This window comes from Mesoplodon mirus (assembly GCF_964341445.2).
Source record: "Mesoplodon mirus genome assembly, chromosome: 3".
In the NCBI taxonomy this organism is placed as follows: Eukaryota; Metazoa; Chordata; class Mammalia; order Artiodactyla; family Ziphiidae; genus Mesoplodon; species Mesoplodon mirus.
Window position 1 is genome coordinate 190,490,611 of NC_138978.1, and position 17,065 is coordinate 190,507,675.

The 17,065-nt window shown below is 42.1% G+C and overlaps 1 protein-coding gene and 1 pseudogene across 2 annotated transcripts in view; one reads left to right on the top strand and one right to left on the bottom strand.

Annotated features, from left to right (window-relative positions):
- Positions 1-17,065, bottom strand: part of LOC309800085 (uncharacterized protein) — a 66,544-nt gene that overhangs the window by 42,254 nt on the left and 7,225 nt on the right. The window contains exons 4-5 of the mRNA XM_082613916.1: positions 8,516-8,628; positions 113-197 (exon numbers count right to left, since the gene is read on the bottom strand). Coding sequence (XP_082470042.1) covers positions 113-197; positions 8,516-8,628 — 198 coding nt within the window. The remainder of the gene's footprint in view (positions 1-112; positions 198-8,515; positions 8,629-17,065) is intronic.
- On the top strand, positions 13,086-16,802 carry LOC309801072 (eukaryotic translation initiation factor 4 gamma 2-like; annotated as a pseudogene). Its single transcript has 2 exons — positions 13,086-13,161; positions 13,288-16,802. The product of its transcript is annotated as a eukaryotic translation initiation factor 4 gamma 2-like (transcript).

Here is a 17,065-nt window from a genome sequence, read left to right on the forward strand (position 1 = left end):
GCCCTGCACTGTGATTAATGAATTGCTGCAGACTCAGTGCGGACAACGTGGAGAGTTAAACACTGCAGGTAAACACAGTCATAGGAGGTCCCCATAGTTTTGTGACACTTACCTCCAGGATCCTGACAAGGCTTCTCCAGTAAATAGCAGAGAAAAAGCTCCTTGGGCTCCGGCAGTTGGAGGGGAAAAGGAACTGTCTGAAATACACCAGAACACTCTCTCAACAAGGCTGCCCTCAGGTGAAACTGGTGAACCAGAGCGTAGCCTGCTGGGGGATTATCAGAGCCCAACTGACTGGGGGAAAGGGAAATACCCAACTGCAGCCCGCTCTAGCCATCCTGCCCCACCTAAGAGGGGAGAGAAAACTGAGAAACACCTGTGAAGCTCATGGCCCAGAGGCCTCGACTCCCTAAATTCTGAGACCTCATCACAGGACTGTGGAACGCTTCCCCTCCCACCTCACCACCAAGGCCAATTTACAGCAGTCCTTTCACCTGGGGCATCACGTCCCGCTCTCAAGAAAAACTACAACGCCTACCAAAAGGCAAAAAACACAGTTTGAAGGGAAGGACCCAGCATCAGAACCAGACATGGCAGGGATGTTAGAATGATCAGACAGGGGATTTAAAACAACTGTGATTAATACGCTGCGGGCTCTGATGGGTAAGGCAGACAGCATGCAAGAGCAGATGGGCCATGTCAGCAGAGAGATGGAAATAATAAGAGAGAAAGGAAGAGAAATGCTAGAGATAAAAAGCACTGTAACGGAAATAAAGAACGCCTGACATAGGCTTGTTAGGAGACTAGACACAGGTGAAGAAAGACTCTCTGAGCTTGCATATATGTTAGTAGAAACCTCCAAAAAGAGAAAAGTAAAGAGACTGAAGAAAACAGAACAGACTATCTAAAACCGTGGGACAACCACAAAACATGTAACATATATGTAATGGGAATACCAGATGGAGACGGAAGAGAGAAAGGAACAGAAAAAATACTGGAAAAAATAGTGACTAAGAATTTCTCCAAATGAAAGTCAGACACCAAAACACAGATCCAGGAAGCTCAGAGAACACGAAGATAAACACCAACACAATCTGTATGTAGGCGTATCATCTTCAAACTATCGAAAATCAAAGATAAAGAAAAAATCTTGAAAGAAGCCAGAGGAAAATACCACTTTACCTACAGAGGAACAAAGATACAGATTACATCCAACATCTCCTCAGAAACCACGTGAGCAGGAAGAAAGTGGAGTGAAATACTGAAAGTATTGAGAGAAAAAAGCCTCCAACTTAGAATTCTGTTCCCTGTGAAGTTATCCTTCAAAAGTGAAGGAGAAATAAAGACTTTCTCCGACAAACCAAAATTGAGGGAATTTGTTGCCAGTAGACCCTCCTTGCAAGAAATGTCAAAAAACAGTCTTACAGGGAAGGAAATTAATACAGGTCAGAAACTGGGATCTACATAAAGAAAGGAAGAGCATCAGAGAAAAGAATTAGTGAAGGTAAAATAAAAGCTTTTATTTTATTTCTCTTATTTTTAATTGATCTGTCGGATAACAGTATGTTGAAAATAACAGCAACAATGTAGTTGGTTACATATGCTGATGTATATATATTAAGTACATATGTGCTTAAGGATGCTTATGTATAAACAAAATGAAAGTAAGTGATGCTACAAAGGACAGGAGGGAGGAATTAGGATTATTTTGCTACCAGAAGGTACTCACACTGTCTGTGCTGTGGTGCTTTTCCCCAACAGGGACTTGGATTAATTATACACTATCTTGAGAATTCTAGGGCAGCCATTACAAAGTTAAAGAAAGAAGTGTAACTGATATGCTAATAAGAGAAAATGGAATCTCATAGAATGCTCAGTTAAAACCACAAAAGGCAGAAAAAGAGTGGAAGACAGGGAGAACAAGGACAGCAAATAGAAAACAGTAACAAACATGGCGGCAATGAACCCAACTACATCAACATCAGATACAAAGCTGTGCTTGCATCATTACTGTTCAGTCTATCGAGGAAAAGTTAGGAACTGGCTAAAAACAGCATGTGCCCACATATTTACCATATAATCTCATTTCTTTTCAATTTATTTGAGTGCTAGAAAAAAAATGGGATTTATGAGAAACGACATAAAGAAAAATGCCTTTTAAAAATCAATTTTAATAAAAGAAACTCCAGTCCTTTTGATTATGCAGAATCTCCTAAGGTATGTTCCTTGGAAATCTTCTTCCAAAGTACAAAGGATAGTTCAGGAGAAAAGATTTATGTGGTCAAAGGGGTTTGGAGAATGCTGCATTCTATAAATTCCCTTCTGGAAATGTACAATACGCATGAGCAAATCAAAGAGTCTGAAAGGATAAAGAAGATGTGGTACATATATACAATGGAATATTACTCAGCCATAAAAAAGAACAAAATAATGCCATTCACGGCAACATGGATGGACCTAGAGATTGTCATACTGAGTGAAGTAAGTCAGACACAGAAAGACAAATGTCATATGATATTGCTTATATGTGGAATCTAAAAAAAAAAAAGGGTACAAATGAACTTATTTACAAAACAGAAGTAGAGTCACGGGTGTAGAAAACTTATGGTTACTAGGGGATAAGGTGGGGGGGACGGATAAATTGGGAGATTGGGATTGACATGGACACACTACTATATATAAAATAGATAACTAATAAGAACCTTCTGTATAGCACAGGGAACTCTACTCAATACTCTGTAATGGCCTATATGGGAAAAGAATCTAAAAAAAAAAAGAAAGAGTGGATATATGTATATGTATATGTATAACTGACTTTGCTGTACACCTGAAACTAACACAACATTGTAAATGTAAATCAACTATACCCCAATAAAAAATTTAAATTTTTTGTTTTTAATTTTAAAAAGAGTCTGAAAAGTCCCAGAGTAAAGGAAGTTTATTTAGCCCAATGTTTCCCAAATTTTGGAAAGCACAAAGAAATTCTGGCAAAAAAAAATGTGATCTTGTAACTCAAAAACACAAGATTCTTAAGATGGTCAAGTGACCTTAGCTAGAGATGAACATGATCCATGTCTATGGCCATGGTCTCTGTCTCTCCTGCTGGTGTAAAGGTGCCCCTTTCCTGTTTAAGGACCAGCCCCTCCAAGTGCACTCTGGTTGCCATCCCCTGTTACTTTCTCAAGGACTTCATTCCTACATCATCAATTTTCTATTGATGTTTTTCTTTATTAAGATGCTGATCCAGTAAGTATGAAAACATTTCTTTGTAACCCCATTTGGAAAAAGATGTTACTTGAAAAATGTCAAGTTGCCACCCATTTCCTTGCTCCCCCGTTACAGCACAATTCTTGGAAGTTTCTACTTGACATCTCTTCTCGGTGATGTTACATAATCATTCTTGTCTGTTCTAATCTGGCTTTCTTCCACACCGCTGCACTGAATTGTTGCTGTCAAGGTCTCAAAAAATTCCATGTTGCCAAATTCTGTAGACACTTTAAAATTCTTATTTTACTTTACACTCAACAGCATTTCACATACTTGGCCACTCATTCCTTGAAATACTACCCTTTATTTCTGCGACCTCATGTTCTTCTGCTTTTCTCCATGTTTCACCTCAGCCACCTCTGATGACTTCACTGTCGCCACCTGACCTCAAAAAGTAAGAATTCCCCAGGTTCAGTTCAGTTTACTTGTGTTTTTCTAACCTCTTACTAGATAATTTCATTCATTTCCATGGCTTTAAATAACGCATATGACTAGATTATGAGTGCCAAATGCACAGCCCCAGTTCCTAATTCTGCCCTGAGCTCTAAATTCTTAGAGCCAGCTGCCTATTGACATGTTAGCATATATGCCACGTGCATCTCAAAGGTAACAAGTCCAAAAGGTGCTTTCCCACCTTAACCCAACTTCTGCTTCTGTGTTTCGTATCATGATAAACTGCACTTCCTTCCACCCGGTAACTCTAGACAAACACTCCGGAGTCATCCTCTGCCCTCCTTCCCTTATCCCTCACATCTAAGCCATTAACAAGACCTGCCAATTTTCCCCTCGCATACCTGTGCACTTGAACCTGTCTGCTTCTCTGCACCTCCATTTCTACCATCTGAGTTCACCCATCTTCTCTCGCCTGGACTATTGCTATTGCTTCCTAGCTGATCTGTTTCTCCTCTTGCCTCTCTCCAAACAATACTCCCCACAGCACAGGAGTGACTTATAAAAATGCAAATCCAGTTGACTCACTCCGCATCCCGCTTGTTAAAAGCCTTCCGCGGCTGGCTCACTAGCTCGGAATACAGTACAGCGGTCAAGGTCTGGTTGGCAGCTGCTTCCTCTTGGTCCATTTGCTCCTTTCCCCCCCGCCGCGCGTTGGCTTTTCTGCTTTCTGTACTCTTCCCCTAAACACGCTTGGCTCTTCCCCTCCTGTTCTTTCTCTACCTGATGGTTCTTCCCCTCTTTTGCATACAGCTGACTTCTTTCATTTCTCACCTCAAATCCATCCCTAACCATCCTACCTAAAGCTGCCAGCACACCCACGAGATTCCGTCCCACCTCCATGTTTAGTCCCCTCAAGGCACATCAGATGATCTGCATGGATGGCGTTTCCTATGAAGGGGTGATGGTGAGTTGGGCAGGGTGCGATTTGGGTCTTTGTTTGTCTTCTCTGCACACACCTCACACACATCCCTGAGGATGGAGATCTTTTCTGTCTAGTTGACCACTGTAATCCCAATGCCCAGAGCAATGCTGGCACAGAATAGCTCCTAAATTAATATTTGCTGGATAAATAAATCCATAATCCTCATTATAAACAAAGGTTTACAAAAATATGTGATTATTCCTCTGTGTCAACCCAGACGATATAATCCTGGTGCATTTCAATGGAAAGTGAGTCTAAGGAGGCCAGTCCAGGTTACAATAAGAAAACAAAACTGCAAGTGAAATATGGATTTCCTAAGGTGATATACATCCCTAGTACACCTGAGGTTTAGGGATGGAAATGATTCATCACCAATTTTGGGAGGAAATTTCAGCTAAAAGACACATCTCACGGCATCTACATCTCCTTTTCAAATCGCAGCTTCTAATATTGTGAATTGAAAATCCTGGGGCTTCCCTGGTGGCGCAGTGGTTGAGAATCTGCCTGCCAATTCAGGGGACACGGATTCGAGTCCCGGTCTGGGAAGATCCCACATGCCGCGGAGCAACTAAGCCCGTGAGCCACAGCTACTGAGCCTGCGCGTCTGGAGCCTGTGCTCTGCAACAAGAGAGGCCGCGACAGTGAGAGGCCTGCGCACCGCGATGAAGAGTGGCCCCCGCTCGCCGTTACTAGAGAAAGCCCTCGCACAGAAACGAAGACCCAACACAGACAAAAATAAATAAATAAATTTATTTTAAAAAAAAAAAAAGAAGAAGAAGAAGAAAATCCTGGACTCCAAAGAATTCTTCCCTCTCTACTCACCTTTTTCAAATAAATCTTTTCACTAAAGTGTAATTTACAGTTTAGCCACCTGAGGGCACTTTAGATCTGTTATATGCACTCCCTTTTAAAAAAATGCCAGGCACCTTTCAAAAAGGCCGGAATTAATTTCCCTACAAATATTACATCCTTGATTCTGACACTTTTAAATCTCTATTAAATCTCTAGCTCCTAAAATTCAAACAAGCTATTTCTAATCCAGGAAACTGTGACATTGCTAGCTCATGACTTAATCTTATTCAAGTTGTCATTACAACTCCGAGCCTCTGTCTTCAGTTTCTCCTGAAGAGATCACAGCGCTATCCATTTTAGGTTAATGATTCACAACGAAGGTGAGCTTAGACTCACGCCAGAGAATTTTCGAAACGTCCACTTCTGAGCCCCACTCTGTTCATTCAGATGCATTAAATTACAACCGCCGGGGTGCAGCATTAGCTTAGGAGGTTTTTAGAAGCTCCCCAAGTGCTTTTAATACACTCTTGGATGAGGACAAAGGCCACTGTTTTCAACCAGCCTTGCAAAAATATGTGTATATACATGTACACACACACACACACATACATACACACATATATATACACACGTATATATACATATATACCCACATATATATATATATATATGAACAACTGTGCCTCGGAAGAGACAAGAATCAGGACCCCCGCCCCCGCAGGAATCTCCACAGGAGTCACGGGCGTTACTTAAAGCGGCCAGGAAATGACTGCCTCGAAGACGGTTACCACACAACGTGGCAGTTCTGTTTGCAGTCCCCACGGGTCCTCTACCAAAGCGCTCATTTTTGAGGTGAGCGGTCAGACTGGCCTGATGTGGCTCCACATCCGCCTCTGGAGCTGAGGACGCGTCTAGAGAGCGCGCCGAGGGAAGGCGCAGCCCGGCAGCCCGGCTGGACAGACAAGAGCAGCACCCCGTGCTGCGCCGAGTACGTGTAACGCCCCTCGATTCCTCCAAGTATGCCAACCGCACCCACATTCCGGCGCCAGCAACACCACGAGCTCCCGTGCCTGGCAGTCTTGCAAGCATTAGTGAACACATTTGTTTTCCCACAAGAACATGAGCAGGAGAGCTGCGGGTTTTTTGTTTTTTGTTTTTTTTTTTTGGCGGTACGCAGGTCTCTCACTGTTGTGGCCTCTCCCATTGCGGAGCACAGGCTCCGGACGCGCAGGCTCAGCGGCCATGGCTCACGGGCCCACCCGCTCCACGGCATATGGGATCTTCCCGGACCGGGGCACGAACCCGTGTCCCCTGCATCGGCAGGCGGACCCTCAACCACTGCGCCACCAGGGAAGCCCCCGAGAGCTGCGTTTTCATTTTACGTCTTTTTATCCCAAGCCCAGGCAGTCAGCTCACTCAGGAGACCATCTTCACTTCACTTCTCTTTGAATCTGGGTCTCATCCTGATGAAACATGAAGAAAGACGTGTGTGTACGGGGCGCCGTTTCCACGTTATTCTAAACTGGAATGAACGCTGACATCGTGCGGTCACATCAAGAGAGTGGGACGTGCTGTGCTTTGGGAGAAAAGAGGCACAGCCTCCCCCCCTGATGCTCCAGCGTATGATGTCACCTGCTGGGGCCTCTCCTCCTCATCTCCAAGATGCAGAAATGAAAATACGTGCCTCTGTGGGGACTGGACGGACGAGACGTTGTGTGTGATGTGGCCAGTTGCCCCCATGTCCACCCCCACCCCTTCCCATGCTCCTTCCTGGTCCACCGCGGCTGGAAGGGAGGCCCACTCCCTGGCAGCAGGGGCTCTGGGTGTGAGCTGTGTTCTGTCCGCCAAAGGCAGAAGCTGGACGGGAGCGAGAGGCCATGTCCCTGCAGCTCAGCCATCTGTGCCGGCAAGCAAGGTGTCAGAACTCGGAGGTTTCCTGCAGCGGAGTTCCAGTCCACTGTCCGGATTTTTCAGTCTTGTGAGACCTGTGGTCTCATGTCGGGGCCAGCCTCAGAGGTGGGAGCCGCTTGGGCCTGTGTCATCCCGGCGGGCATCCCAGCCACCCGAGAACCTGCTTCCCTGGCCTCTCCCTGACTGTAAGGGCTGCACTCTCTGTCTCTACCCACTTCCACTTTAAATCTCTGGAGAGGCTTCTGTTTCCTACCCTGAACCTTGCCTAATACAGACATACAAAGTGCTTAGTAGAGTTTCTGGCACTTAAAAGTTGCTTTAAAAATGTTAGCTATTATTATGGTTTATATTTGACCTTTTTAAAACGTTTAAAATTGATATATAGTTGATGTACAATATTATAAGTTATAGTTGTACAACATAGTGATTCACAATTTTTAAAGGGTATATTCCATTTATAGTTATTATAAAATACTGGCTACATTCCCTGTGTTGTACAATATATCCTTGTAGCTTATTAATTTTATACCTAGTAGTTGTACCTCTTAACCTCCTACCTGTATCTTCCCCCTCCCCACTGGTAACCACTAGTTTGTTCTCTATACCTGTGAGTCTGTTTCCTTTTTGTTATATTCACTCGTTGATTTTATTTTTTTAGATTTCACATATAAGTGATGTCATATATTTGACCTTAGCCACATCAAGCCCGTTTCCTTATCTGTAAAATGGTGACCTGCTTCCATAATTGCTGTGTAGATAAAATCAGATAATGTATGGAAAGTGCTTAGCACCATGTGTAAGGGTTCAAAACTTTTATCTATAATTATCATTTTGACTGGGTTCCATTGTTATTTTTTTACCAACATATAAATTATTTTGATATTAGTCTTTTAGTATTGAACTAAAAATCTTGCATACTTGATAACACCATATGTAACAGCGCTGTACAAGTGTATGCCAATGCCTAGGCTATTGACCTGTCCCAGATTTCTAAATGTAGTAATACGTTACACAGAGAGCCAGGCTGAGCTACAATAATAATAATAATAGTTTCTCAAAACTAAATCATCTGATTCTGACCTGTGGAATTTTTCTTTGGACTTTGCTCTGTAACCACTAGAGGGCAGACAAACACAGTACTTTTGTAACTGTGGAAAAATCAGTACTTACCAGACAAAGCAGTAGAGTCTTGGTCTGCTTTTTCAATGTGGGTAGAAGCCATGTTTTTCAAACAGTTTCTCCTGTCGCAGCAACCAATGAAGAAAGTAGAATAATGATGCTTCCTATGTAAGAACACAAATTTCAGTTAAAGTATCATGTATGTTTTAACTTAATAGTTTCATAAAATTAATGAGCACAATTTTCCACCACAGACTTCTATAAACTTTAAAGCAAAACCACTCAACAACACATGCATGGATTTCTTTTTAACTTAGAAGAGAATTAAGCAGTGCATGACTCATTAGAATAGAAGCAGAAGCACACTGTGGTATCATAGTGAGCATACCACGCACCTGGGCATATGGAGACCTGGGGATACACAAACGGGCCCATTTTACCATTAGGTGCTGTTGCTGCGGTGCTTGGGGTTTACACATTGTTCCAGACACTAGGATAAAGCGTGAGACTTGTAGAAAAATCGACTCCCAACTTCAAAATGAAAACCGCTTTTTCAGTTTACACAAACACACACACACATACACTGAAGCTAACAAACCAGACCCCCAAAACAACAAACATCTGCTGGGGTTTTGACGGAATAGTATTAATCAATTTTCTTAAAATAACCACCTTTACAAGATTGAGTCTTACAATTCATGAATTCAATAGTATTTAAATCATATGTAGGGCCTCCCTGGTGGCGCAAGTGGTTGAGAGTCCGCCTGCCGATGCAGGGGATACGGGTTCGTGCCCCGGTCTGGGAGGATCCCATATGCCGCGGAGCGGCTGGGCCCGTGAGCCATGGCCGCTGGGCCTGCGCATCCGGAGCCTGTGCTCCGCAACGGGGGAGGCCACAACAGTGAGAGGCCCGCATACCGCAAAAAGAAAAAATAAATAAATAAATAAAATAAATCATATGTAATTCCTCTAAAGAATATTTTACAATGTTCTACATAGAGTTCTTGCACCTAGAGTTAAGTATTTGGATTATTTACATTGCCTTAAATAGTATCTTGTTCTTAAAGTTTAATTTCTACCTGTGTTACTGGTACCTGCAAATGCAATGATTTCTGTACACTGGCTATAATCAGCACACTTGCTAAATTCTCTTATTAGTTGATACTATTTAGGTATAAAATCTCAAATTTTTGATTATATCTTATGCAAATAATGCCTATTTCCTACTGTGCTAACATTAAAGTGTTGTCTTTTTCTTACTGCGTTGCTTGGGGCCTCCAGTATACTAGGACACAAAGTAGTGACAGCACATCCTAGCGTTGTTTCTGATATGATGGAGGTTTTCAATCTTTCACCATCACACACATTTGCTAAGGGTTCAGCACTTTTATTAATGTTTTCAATTTAGCAAGTCTGACTTTATTAATCTCTTTTATTGTGTGTTTCTTCTGTTCCATTAATCTTTTATGCTATCATGCCATTTTCTTCCCTTTATATTCTTTGGATTTAATTTGCTGTTCTTTTTCCAATATCTAACATTGAAATGGAGACTTGGTTTGTAGAATTTCTTCTAAAATATATGTGTATACCTTTCATTATAAATTTCCAATAAGTATGGAAAGCGAGTTGGAAATAATCAGTTTTAATTATTCAACCTGAAGTTCCCAGTATCTTCATTCTGAAATTAAATCCTTTAACAACTTTTTATAATATTGTGTAGATTAAAATCATTCTTCTACATCAGTAGACCTTGCCTTTCCTAACCTCCCATGTCTATTCTCTTCTTTGGTGTGTGATACTCCATCTCAGAGCACACTAGAATGCATTCACTACAGTTCTAGCTTTGGCACCCCACAGCCTGGCCGTGTCTAGTCCACCGCATGCTCTGCAGTCAACAGAACACTTGATCCACCTGTTAGTCAGCTCCTGAAATCTCGTCCTGTGAAACCTTTCCTCACAATTGCATTTTGTGGTTGTTGTTTTACCATTTTGTTTTGTATTTCTCTGTATCCCAATTTAGGGGATATCAGGGTTCTAAATGTTTTAAATAAATGAACTCCATATCCACCTTCTGATCAATTCTCTTTGGTTATCAGGTTTACATTGTAAAGTGAACCGTGATTTCAGTTTACAATAGTGCCCATGTTGCTTTAATTTTGTGGCTGCATTATTTGGACCCTGTTGAATGGGGAGATGAATTTGCTTAATACTAACTTCCCCCCATGGAAGGTAAAACCAGATGAAATGAACTGATAGTTCTCATTAAAAAAAATAAAGGGATGGATTTATAATTTGGAGTGTGGCACTTCCACAGCCAAGTTTTTAGGTTGTGCAACATTTAACTTGGTTTTGTTCCATGAGTATAGCCTGGCACTCACCTGACCAGTCCTCTTGGAAGTACATGCTCCAGAGCACAATGGGGACATGAGGTCAGAGGGTGCATGAATCAGCACACGCCCACAAACTCCGCTAGGAAAAACAGCTCTAGCCGTTTGAGCAGGTATCATTAATCATCTTAGCAGATGGAAAGCCTGTTAAAAAGTGACTCCTTCTAGATGCCAGCAGAGACCACGTTACCAAAGAACTGGTATGGCCCAGGCTCTTCGGATGGAATGATTAAAGGGGAAGGCACTCAGTACAGCCCTAAATAAGGAGAATTATCCATTGCTGGCAGTTTCTGGAAGCCATAATTCCCTGGGAACAGCCCAAATCTTGGGCCTCAATTCAATTCATCCAGGTGTGTTTCTCCAAAATCTCACTGTTATCAGAAAAATCACACCACTTTCTCATCACTCCTGAGGCACATAAAAATCATCATCCCCTATTGCCTGACATGCCCTGGAGTAAACTGGCCAGGCATATATTATCAGTAATTGTACACATTCCCTGAAGGCAAGAATTGCACTTGGCCAAGTTATAGGCGTACAATACATATATAAAAAATAGGTATTGATTATTTATTTCATAGCGAATCAATTTACACTATTTCATGAACACCTACAAAAAGTAAAATGCTTATAAGAAGTTGTTTTGTAATGGTGGTAAGGATTAGCACCCTTTGAAAAGCCTGCTGTGTCACATAAGTCTATCACTCAAGGGGGAAAAAGTGGTATGTAGTTATCCAGTCATTTTCAGGATTACAATGAGCTCACACTACATTAAAATGTGTTAATGATGATCATAAAGCAAATGTTTCCACAAAAATAACCGGTGATATAGCCCTGAGGTCATTTACTAACATGTTCAATGAGTATCAAGTAAATAAAAGAAGTTGTAAAACAAAAAAATTATGAACATCCAAATGTTTCCCTTCCTTTTTATTTTGAAAATTTTGAAATCTACAGAAATGTTGCAAAAATAGTAAGAGAAACACCCATATGCCCTTTGTCTGGATTCCTCAGTGTTAAGCTTTTGCTGAACTTGTTTCTCGTCTGTGTGTGCGTGTGTGTGCACGAATATATTCTTGACCGTTTGAGAATTACTTGCAGATATCATAACACTTCATCACTAAATGCAAATCTCCTACGAATGAAGGCATTCTCCTATATAATAATACAATTATGTCACTCAGGAAATATAACAGTAATACGATGCCATTATCTAATACACGTCCATTTTCAAATTTGCCCAATTATACCAATAACGTCCTTTGTTTTTTTAATTTACTTTTCCTCTCTGGGCTACAATCTAGGGTCACACATGTCATGTCTCTTCAACCTCCTTTAATCTGGGACAGTTTCCCAGCCTTGTTTGTCATTCATGATGTTGACATTTTTAAAGGTCCAGGACAGCGGTTTTCCAGAATGTGCTACAATTTGGATAGTTAGACTCAGTTTAAACATTCTGAGCATCAATACTATGCAGATGAAAGGTGTCCTTCTTGGGGCATCAACAATCACGTGTTTCTCCCTTAGAACTTTCTCTCCATGCATCCTACACACAAACTCTGCTATTACTCATCCCCAGAATCTATCGCGGGGTGGGGGTGGAGGGTTACTTTCTCCTGCCGCTGCTAACACAGCCCACCTGCACAGGACGTGTTCTCTCTGTTCTAAGCCTGCTACCCAAGGGTTCCTTTGTTCACTGCTCAACTCAAACATCACACTTACCACAAAACCTGTCTCTACTATACTCCTCCAGGCATATATCTCTCTCTCCAAGGTTCCTATAGTTGTCTAGAATCCACCCAGTACTTCATCACGACGAATAACTTCATTGCTCCCCTTGTATTAATACTAATCTTATCACAGTTGTGTACCTTGCCATCCCACTGGAATGCCACCGAATTGACAGCAGCGACCATGAACCTTGAATTCTCTATATTTGGATTGTATTTCCCAAAGGGGCTATCAGAATCCAGAGCACTTAATAAACAGTAATTTTGTGGTCTTTGATGAATGAGTGAATTAACATTACCTTAGGAAAAAATCCATACTGCAGTTAATTCCCCTTTGTATTTAAGAACTCATCCAAGAAAACCGTGTTTTCAATGTAGCCCCCCCGAGGGCCACACAAATCCCCAGAGGTTTTTTCTACGTCTATATGTAACTGTACTTAAAAAAAAAAAAAAATTTTTTTTTTTAAAGTTTAAATTCTCAAGGAAATGTCTCAGAAATTAAGAATGGAGGCCAGCAGCGAGCCGGAGCTCACTGGAGGTGGTGGCTGCAGCAGCGACTCTTTTGAGCTGCGAGTTTCAGGCCAGTCCCGACTCCTTCCTCCCCTTTCCCTCCCCTCTTTTGTTTTCCGTTCCCCTCCCCCTCCCTTCCCTGTCCCCGGATCCTGAGGAGGCAGCTGCAGTGGCAGCTGCTGAGTTCTGGGTGAAGGGTTTTCATTTGTTCCATCCCCTTCCCTCCCCACCCCATCCATTAATATTATTCTTTTGAAGAGTCCTCGTTGTCAAGCCGCCAAAGTGGAGAGTGCGATTGAGGAAGGGGGTGCTTCTTGTTCCAGTGCTTCTTTGGGCGGAGGAGGAAGTGGGGGGGGCACCTCAGCACTATCCCAAGAACTGCTGGCAACAGCGAGTTCCTGGGGAGAACCCCAGGGCAAAACGCTCAGAAATGGATTCCTGCACGAAGCACTGGACGAGGTGACAACTCCGCGGCAAACAACTCCGCAAATGAAAAAGAACGACATGATGCAATCTTCAGGAAAGTAAGAGGCATACTAAGGAAGCTCACTCCTGAGAAGTCTGACAAGCTATGCCTTGAGCTCCTCAATGTGGGTGTAAACGCATCCTTAAAGGGGTCATACTGCTGATTGTGGACAAAGCCCTAGAAGAGCCAAAGTATAGCTCACTGTATGCTCAGCTATGTCTGCGATTGGCAGAAGATGCACCAAACACTTCGATGGCCCAGCAGCAGAGGGTCAACCAGTACAGAAGCAAAGCACAACATTCAGACGCCCCTGAATTTCCAAATTACAAGATGAATTTGAAAACCGAACCAGAAATGTTGATGTCTGTGATAAGCGTGAAAATCCCATCCTCCCGAGGAGGAGGAACAGAGAGCCATTGCTAAGACCAAGATGTTGGGGAACATCAAATTCGTTGGAGAACCTGGAAAGCTTGATCTTATTCATGAATCTATCCTTCATAAGTGCATCAAAACACTTTTGGAAAAAAAGAAGAGAGTCCGACTCAAAGATATGGGAGAGGATCTGGAGTGCCTCTGTCAGATAATGAGGACAGTGGGACCTAGGTTAGACCATGAACGAGCCAAGTCCTTAATGGATCAGTACTTTGCCCGAATGTGCTCCTTGATGTTAAGTAAGGAATTGCCGCTGCAGGATACCGTGGAGTTGAGAGAACACCACTGGGGTCCTCGCAAGGCTTTTCTTGACAGTGGACCAAAGACGATCAATCAAATCCGTCAAGATGCAGTAAAAGATCCAGGAGTGTTTATTCCTGCTCCTATGGCTCAAGGAATGAGAAGTAACTTCTTTCTGGAGGGACCATTCATGCCACCCAGGATGACAATGCATAGGGACCCACTTGGAGGACTTGCTGATATGTTTGGACAAATGCCAGGTAGCGGAATCGGTACTGATCCAGGAGTTACCCAGGATAGATTTTCACCCACCATGGGGCGTCATCGTTCAAATCAACTCTTCAATGGCCATGGGGGACACATCATGCCTCCCACACAATCGCAGACTGGGGAGATGGGAGGCAAGTTTATGAAAAGCCAGGGGCTAAGCCAGCTCTCCCATAACCAGAGTCAGGGACTCTTATCCCAGCTGCAAGGACAGTCAAAGGATATGCCACCTCTGTTCTCTAAGAAAGGCCAGCTTAATGCAGATGAGATTAGCCTGAGGCCTGCTCAGTCTTTCCTAATGAATAAAAATCAAGTGCCAGAGCTTCAGCCCCAGATAACTATGATTCCTTCTAGTGCAACCACCACGCACTCAAACACCACTGCTGGGACAGACACCTCAGCTTGGTCTCAAAACTAATCTACCACTTATTCAGGAAAAGCCTACTAAGACCAGTAAAAAGCCACCACCATCAAAGGAAGAACTGCTTAAATCAACCGAAACTGTTGTAACCGAATATCTGAATAGTGGAAATGCAAACGAAGCTGTCGGTGGTGTGAGAGAGATGAGGGCTCCTGAACACTTTCTCCCCGAGATGTTAAGCTAAGTAATCATCCTGTCTCTAGACAGAAGTGATGAAGATAAAGAAAAAGCGAGTTCTCTGATCAGTTTACTCAAACAGGAAGGGATGGCCACAAGTGACAACTTCCTGCAGGCTTTCCTGAATGTACTGGACCAGTGCCCCAAACTGGAGGTTGACATCCCCTTGGTGAAATCATATTTAGCACAGTTTGCGGCTCGTGCTATCATTTCAGAGCTGGTAAGCATTTCAGAACTAGCTCAACCACTGGAAAGTGGCACCAGTTTTCCTCTCTTCTTACTTTGTCTTCAGCAATTAGCTAAATTACAAGATCGAGAACGGTTAACAGAGCTTTTCCAACAAAGCAAGGTCAATAGGCAGAAGATGCTCCCAGAAATTGATCAGAATAAGGACCGCATGTTGGAGATCTTGGAAGGAAAGGGACTGAGTGTCTTATTCCCACTCCTCAAATTGGAGAAGGAACTGTTAAAGCAAATAAAGTTGGGTCCATCTCCTCAAACCATATATAAGTGGATTAAAGATAACATCTCTCCCAAACTTCATGTAGATAAAGGATGTGTGAACATCTTAATGACTAGCTTCTTACAGTACGTTTCTAGTGAAGTAAATCCCCCCAGTGATGAAACAGATTCTCCCTCTGCTCCTTCCAAAGAACCGTTAGAAAAGGAGAAACAACTGCTTCTTTCCTCCAAGCCAGTAATGCAGAAATCTCTTCATGGTCACGTTGATCTACAAGTCAGTGCCTCTATGCTCTTCAGGTGCACTGCTGCAAGAGCAACTTCCAGAAAGGCATGTTACTCCGCTTTTTTGTTCACTTCTATGACATGGAGATTATTGAAGGAGAAGCTTTCTTGGCTTGGAAAGAAGATATAACCCAAGAGTTTCCAGGGAAAAAGGCAAGGCGTTGTTCCAGATGAATCAGTGGCTAAGCTGGCTAGAAACTGCTGAAGAAGAAGAATCAGAGGAAGAAGCTGACTAAAAGAATCAGCCAAAGCCTTAAATTGTGGAAAACATACTTTTGCTGTGATGTTACTGCATTTGACCTAACCACTGCGAAAATTCATCTCGCTGTAATGTTTTCACAATATTTAAAGCAGAAGCACGTCAGTTAGGATTTCCTTCTGCCTAAGGCTTTTTTGTAGTGTAAAGTCTTAATCATAGTCTACCATCAAATATTTTAGGAGTATCTTTAATGTTTAGATAGTATATTAGCAGCATGCAGTAATTACATCGTAATTTCTCAGGCAGAGGCCGTCTATGGCAAGGACCTTCTTTGATGCCAGTCATCATAGGCTGTTTTAAGTTAGAAAACTGAAGAGCAGCACTGAATAATGTAGAAATGCACTTTGCTCAGTAATACTTGAGTTATTGCAATATTTGATTATCCATTTGGTTGTTACAGAAAAATTCTTAACTGTAATTAATGGTTGTTGCCGTAATAGTATATTGCCTGTATTTCTACCTCTAGTAATGGGCTTTACATGCTAGATTTTAATAGCCTTGAGCCTGGGCAAGTGCACAAGTCTTCTTAAAAGAAACAGGGTTTACTTGCACAAAACTGATCAGTTCTAAGAGATCGTAAATGTCCTTGAAGTGGTCTTTGTGGGTGTGAAACAAATGGTGAGAATTTGAATTGATCCCTCTTATTATAGTATTGAAATTGAGTCTACTTAATTTATCAAGTCATGTTCATGCCCTGATTTTATATACTTGTATCTATCAATAAACATTGTGATACTTAGAAAAAAAAAAAGAATGGAGAAAAAACTCCAAGTTTTAAAGTGCCTCCTCTTTTTTCAAAACAGCATTTTCTCTATTCTTAAAAAAATAGGTCACTTGACCTGAAATAATCATAATAAAAATAACAAAAAATTTGAGACAATAAAGAATATCCTGTTATATCAAGTGATTGTAGTATCCATTCTTTATTACTTTGTACATAAATTTCCTGAAAACTCAAGGCTTTATAG